At 41.7% G+C, this 5,834-nt stretch overlaps 1 protein-coding gene across 1 annotated transcript; it reads left to right on the forward strand.

The window, feature by feature from the left end:
• Positions 1-1,569: 1,569 nt before the first annotated feature.
• On the forward strand, positions 1,570-4,864 carry LOC125530688. Its single transcript, XM_048695083.1, has 2 exons — positions 1,570-1,666; positions 2,558-4,864. Exons 1-2 carry the CDS (start codon positions 1,611-1,613, stop codon positions 4,605-4,607), a joined length of 2,106 nt encoding a protein of 701 aa, XP_048551040.1. The 5' UTR covers positions 1,570-1,610; the 3' UTR covers positions 4,608-4,864.
• The last annotated feature ends 970 nt before the right edge of the window (positions 4,865-5,834 follow it).

Below are 5,834 nucleotides of genomic sequence, written 5' to 3' on the forward strand. Positions count from 1 at the left end.
CGGAGATACCTGTAATGTACCTTTATAGTCACCCAGTTACGTTGTGACGTTTGGTACACCCAAAGCACTCCTATGGTATCCGGGAGTTACACAATCTCATGCTCTAAGGAAATGATACTTGACATTCAGAAAAGCTACAGCAAACGAACTACACGATCTTTGAGCTAAGCTTAGGATTGGGTCTTGTCCATCACATCATTCTCCTAATGATGTGATCCTGTTATCAATGACATCCCCATGTCCATAGCCAGGAAACCATGACTATCTGTTGATCAACGAGCTAGTCAACTAGAGGCTCACTAGGGACACATTGTGGTCTATGTATTCACACATGTATTACGATTTCCGGATAATACAATTATAGCATGAATAATAGACAATTATCATGAACAAGGAAATATAATAATCATTTTATTATTGTCTCTAGGACATATTTCCAACAAATACTACCCGCAAAAAATAAGTACTACGTGAAAATACAAATGTAACGACGTATCTTGCTCAATTTAGCCACGCGGATATGCAATAGTGATCTAAATGATCTTATATTTCTTTACAAAGGGAGTAACAACTTTCGATTAGTCTAGCAGCAAGAAGCACATGTGAAATGTCGAGCAAACAAGCAAAACTGAGAGCTTTCATGCATCCAGATCGAAAGCTCCGCCTCTTCCCCGTCGATCGGGTAAAGCACGGGATGCCAAGCGTCACCGGAGTATGGTTTTCCCGGATGCCGGAATTTCGCTGACGCTGTGGAGCAAGGTACGTAGCAGCAGGACCATTCCTTTACTACAGAACAGAGGAATTTTACTCTCTTTTCCAAGAGGAACTTTATTCTGGAATTGCATACAAGACAAGCAAAGGGATTAGAATAGTCCTTGCTTCTTTGCACGTCATCAGCAGAGGAATTTTGTTCACTTTAAAAAAAGAGGAACTTCGTATATTCACCAGCCGTGGACGGAAATGGATTGCAGATTGGATAGTAATTTTATGAAAATGGAAAAGGACGCAGCTGGCATTTCTTTTATGGAACAGGGTATATATATTATTCCCTCCGTAAAGAAATATAAGAGCAACATACTCCCTTCGTCCGAAAATACTTGTCGGAGGAATGGATGTATCTATACGCATTTTAATTCTAGATACATCTATTTTTATGCATTTTTTTGATAAGTATTTCCGGACAGAGAGAGTATTAAACATGGAAAACATGGAACAGAGAGATAACCACCAGTTCGATGGTTAGCCCACTATGGATCATATATAGATTTGACGCTGCTTGAATCTTATTAAAGTGGATTATTTTCGGCGTTTTCTTACAAGTAAAAGAAGCATGGAACGGCTACAAAGTTAAATCGTTATAATTGTATGGAAATCTATCTTATATTACTTGTATCCTAGTAACTTGGGAATTTATTTTTTCATACAACCAATATGCATGCTAAAAGCTCACGTGCATACTTTGCTCTTCGTGGAAGCAAGCATCCTCCCCGTGATACTTGGGTTTTACTCCATTCCTACACACATGTATAAATTAATATGCATTCGTGCAACAACATAACATCTCGCACCATTCACTTGGTTTTCTTGTCTATCCATATCCACCTGATTGAATGAGGCCAATAAGTTTTGAGGAAGTTGGAGGGGGCAATGCGATCCAAAAACAAAGGTGCGAGATGCAACTCCCTGCTTTCGTTTTCTTATATCTTCGTTTAAGTCACAACTTATGCCAGACATTCCTAAAGTACTCCATCCGTTTTATATTGAAAAATATCAACATCTATGATACCAAAAAATCAGTATGAAAATATATTTCGTGACGTGATTTAGTATTGTGATTGTTGATATTTTTCCTACAAACCTAGTCAAACTTTAGAAAGATTGACTTGAAAAAACTAATGTGTGAAGAAGAATGAAATGGCGGAAGTATGTAGAGTACATGGACTTTTTTTTTGCGGGGAAGAGTACGTTGACTAACTCTGTAAGCACGCGAAACTAGTAATTTGGATCCTCAAAAGGAAAAAGGAAATTAGTAATTTGTGTTAGCTTAACAGAAATATTAACAATTCATATACTGAATAAATAAACTAACTTCATAATAAGTTTCTGGAAATTGATTTGATATTGTAGATGATGATATTTTTCTGAGTTATGGGACAAAACAAAGAGGATCACTTTTTTTAGGAAGGAGAAATTACTATATCTGCCTGCAATATGGTTGGATCCCAGTCACCTTTTACATCTTTTTGACCAACATCCAACCATCATGATACAAATATTACTCCGTATAAACCCTAGAGATAGACTAAATAGTAGTTACATGTTGCTAAATTTACACTATGTCAATGATACGATTTATTATAAATATATGTAGTTTTGGGTGTGTTTGAGGTCTGCAAAAATCTCAAATAAATGAGAATTAGATTATTTTTTTAATATAAAGTTATGTTGGATATTTTTTTTTAAAAAATAGCACATATTAATACACATGCAAAGAATAAAGTATTCGTCGATCTAGTGAGTGACGATTTTGTTTTCCTTTGGGTTTTGCAATCGGCAGTTTGCAGGCCATCCAAGTTCTCTGGAACGAATGGGAGATCCATTGTCTCATACTTGCGAGCTTTTCCATGCGGAGGCATAGCGTGTCCCGCATACTCAATTCCCTTATATGGTTGGCCTACTTATCAGCCGACTCTATGGCCATTTTCGTTCTTGGACATCTCGCGGTCCATGCAAGTGGCTCACACCATCTTCTTATCTTCTGGGCGCCGTTCCTGCTCCTCCACATGGGAGGGCAGGACACTATCACCGCCTTCTCCATGCAAGATAACAACCTCTGGCAGCGCCACCTTCTAGGATTGGTCACCCAAGCATCGGTGGCCGGCTATGTCATCTCGATATCGTCTTGGCAAGATAGCCGACTCCTGGCCGCCACAGTGCTCATGTTCTTGTCTGGGTTTTTTAAGTACATCGGGCGTATCTTTTGTCTTTACACATCTAGTCCAAAGCTCCTCAAGGATTTTACCGTGGCTAATTTGGATAGATATGTCAACGATATATACTATATACCAGGCACTGTTCAAAAGGAATCATTTGAGGATATACTAAGGCGGAGAGTGCATGATATGATGCTCAGCGACATCGACTTGAAGCTAATGCCCCATAGCAATTCAGTACATATATTGTTGGATACTCCACTCAATGATAGGGCTACTATTGAGTGCGCGACTATCATACCAGACTTGCTCAATATGCTCAAGTATAGCGCAGACCGCTCCAATGCCTACATTTATGTTGGTATAATGCTTGTTCGTTCTTATGAACGTGTCTACACCAAGGCTGCGCTTCATTTTGCGTGGATTAACTGTTTCAGCATAACAGTGTCCAAATATTATGAGTACAAAAAGCTACGCATAGCATTTCTTCACATTATGGCATTGCTCTTGCTCTTCCCGGTTATCTCTGCCTCGATAACATTAGAGCTCTTCATGGTTGCCGAAAAGGCGCAACTCTACAGCCATACCGATGTCACGATCTCCTACATATTACTCCTAGGGGCCATAATCCTTGAGGTGGCATCTCTCTCGATGTCCCTTCTTTCCTACTTCGCATCGAGTGAAGCACCAACATCTTTTCCACTTGCACCTATAGCCTTGTCTGTGGCCAACTATGTTCACCCCGCAGGCCGACATAGAAAACACTGGTCCAAAATGCTTGGACAGTATAACATGTTCGAATACCACATGGGGGGAGCTTCCACAGGCATCATGTCAGTTGTATCATGGTGGATTAGACAGACATTTTCAGTAATTCCCAACAATAAATATCTCAAGGAGTTTTCAAGAATCCCCATAAGTAAAGATCTTGAGGAGTTTGTTCTGGACAAATTGTTAGAGTTTGGAACAGGGGAGGAAGCAGGCTGGAACTTTGCAAGCTTTCGTGGACAGCTAGCGCTTGATAGGTGGACCGCTTTGCGCACGATCATCGATAGCACCGACCTGCCAACAAGTGTGCTGATCTGGCACATTGCAACGGAGATATGCTACTTGACTGAAGAAAACAACAATGGTCTTCGCGATCCACCTAAGAAGACAAGGGTGAGCAGAGATCTATCAAACTATATCATGTACCTTGTCTTCACGTGTGGTGTGATGCCTACAGGAAGCTCCAAACTCGTACCTTTGCTCGCCCATAAGGAAATCAGGGAAGCTATTGGACGATATGCTGCTATGGCCACTAGGGATGGAGCTATTAGGACGGTGCTTCGAGCTAATATCATAAGAAAGCAACAATCAGCCGATACAGATGATATGGGCGGCAGCAGCAGCGAACCGGCAACTCAGGTGCAACTTCTTAAAAACAATATAAAGGCTATTCGTTCTCCGGTGGTGCCTCGTGCATGTACAGTGGCGGACGAGCTGAATAGCATGCCTAGAGATGGCCGCTGGGAGCTCATTGGAGATGTATGGCTGGAGATGCTTTTCTACATCGCGCCTCGCTGTGGGGGTGCTTTCCATGCTCATCATCTCAGTACTGGCGGGGAGTTCGTGACGCATGTCCTCCAACTCATGCGTTTACTAGGCCCTTTTCTACCACCGCCAGATGCTTAGCTACCACTACCGCCAGCATGATCACCAAGATGTCAATCCAAGACAGCATCGTCCGCCCCAGCTTCACCGACGAGCGACAACTAAATAAACATTGTGCATTGTATCTTTAATATTTTTACAAATAGCAAGTGTGTTCCGTTTTCCAAATAAGCTAGTGCACAAGCTCACGACATGTGTGAGACGTGCACATGTACAAATGATTTGTATTGTGTCTTGCTAGCCAATGCCAGCTCCAAGTGCCATGGTTTGTGTGGTCATGGGATCCATGCGCACTAGAAGCGGTCCTTCACCGTTTTTCATTCGAAAAAAAAATCAGAGTGTTTTCCCTCCCCCAGATTGTGTATTTCAGTGTGCATAGTTAACATATATTTGAACTTTGTAGTATTCTTTTTCATGCATGTTATAATTCACCTTATATCATACCATGTCTGGGCTGAGGCTTAGGAGAGAATTCCTTATTTAACACCGTGTCTAAATTTTATGCCCTATTTAACATCGACAAACGATTTCTTCCCTGTCTAACAAAGAGTTTAAATTTTATGCCTTTTATGACACTTTTGTCTATTTTGAGCCTCAATGACAACTGAAAAGACCCCTTTGCCCCTCATGTTTTATGTTTGTGCGCGCGTGTGTGCTGCTGATGTTGCGTGTGCGTGCGTGCGTGTGTGTGCTGCTGATGTTGCGTGTGTGTGCGTGTGTATGCTGCTGCGTGTGTTGCTCGGTGTGTGCTGTCGCATGACTGCGTGTTTGTGTGTGCGTACATGCTGCTGTGTGTGCTGATGCGTGGGTGTGTGTTGTTGTGTGATGCGCGTGTGTGTGCTGTGTGCGTGTGTATGTGCTGCCGCTGCGTGTGTGCGTGTTGCGTGCGTGTGTATGTGTTGCCGCTGTGTGTTTGCTACTGCCCCGTACTGATATTGCGTGTGTGTGCTACTGTCCCGCACACATACATATCACATGAAGGGCAAAAGGGTCTTTTCAGGTGTCATTTAGTCTTAAAATGGAAGAAAGTGTTATAAAGGGCATAAATTTTAGACTCGTTGTTAGATAGGGAAGAAAAAATTTTGCAGTGTTAAATAAGGAAACAAAATTTAAGATAGTGTTAAATAAGGAATTGTTTCTACATACATAGAGTCACGGGCCAGGTGCTGTGATTGCTGCTCTGCTCCCTGAAAGGATTAATGCCATCCGCGCTTAAAGCAAACCATACGTTCCTTGGGTACTTTGCAA

The sequence above is a fragment of the Triticum urartu genome, unplaced genomic scaffold (assembly GCF_003073215.2).
Source record: "Triticum urartu cultivar G1812 unplaced genomic scaffold, Tu2.1 TuUngrouped_contig_6491, whole genome shotgun sequence".
In the NCBI taxonomy this organism is placed as follows: domain Eukaryota; kingdom Viridiplantae; phylum Streptophyta; class Magnoliopsida; order Poales; family Poaceae; genus Triticum; species Triticum urartu.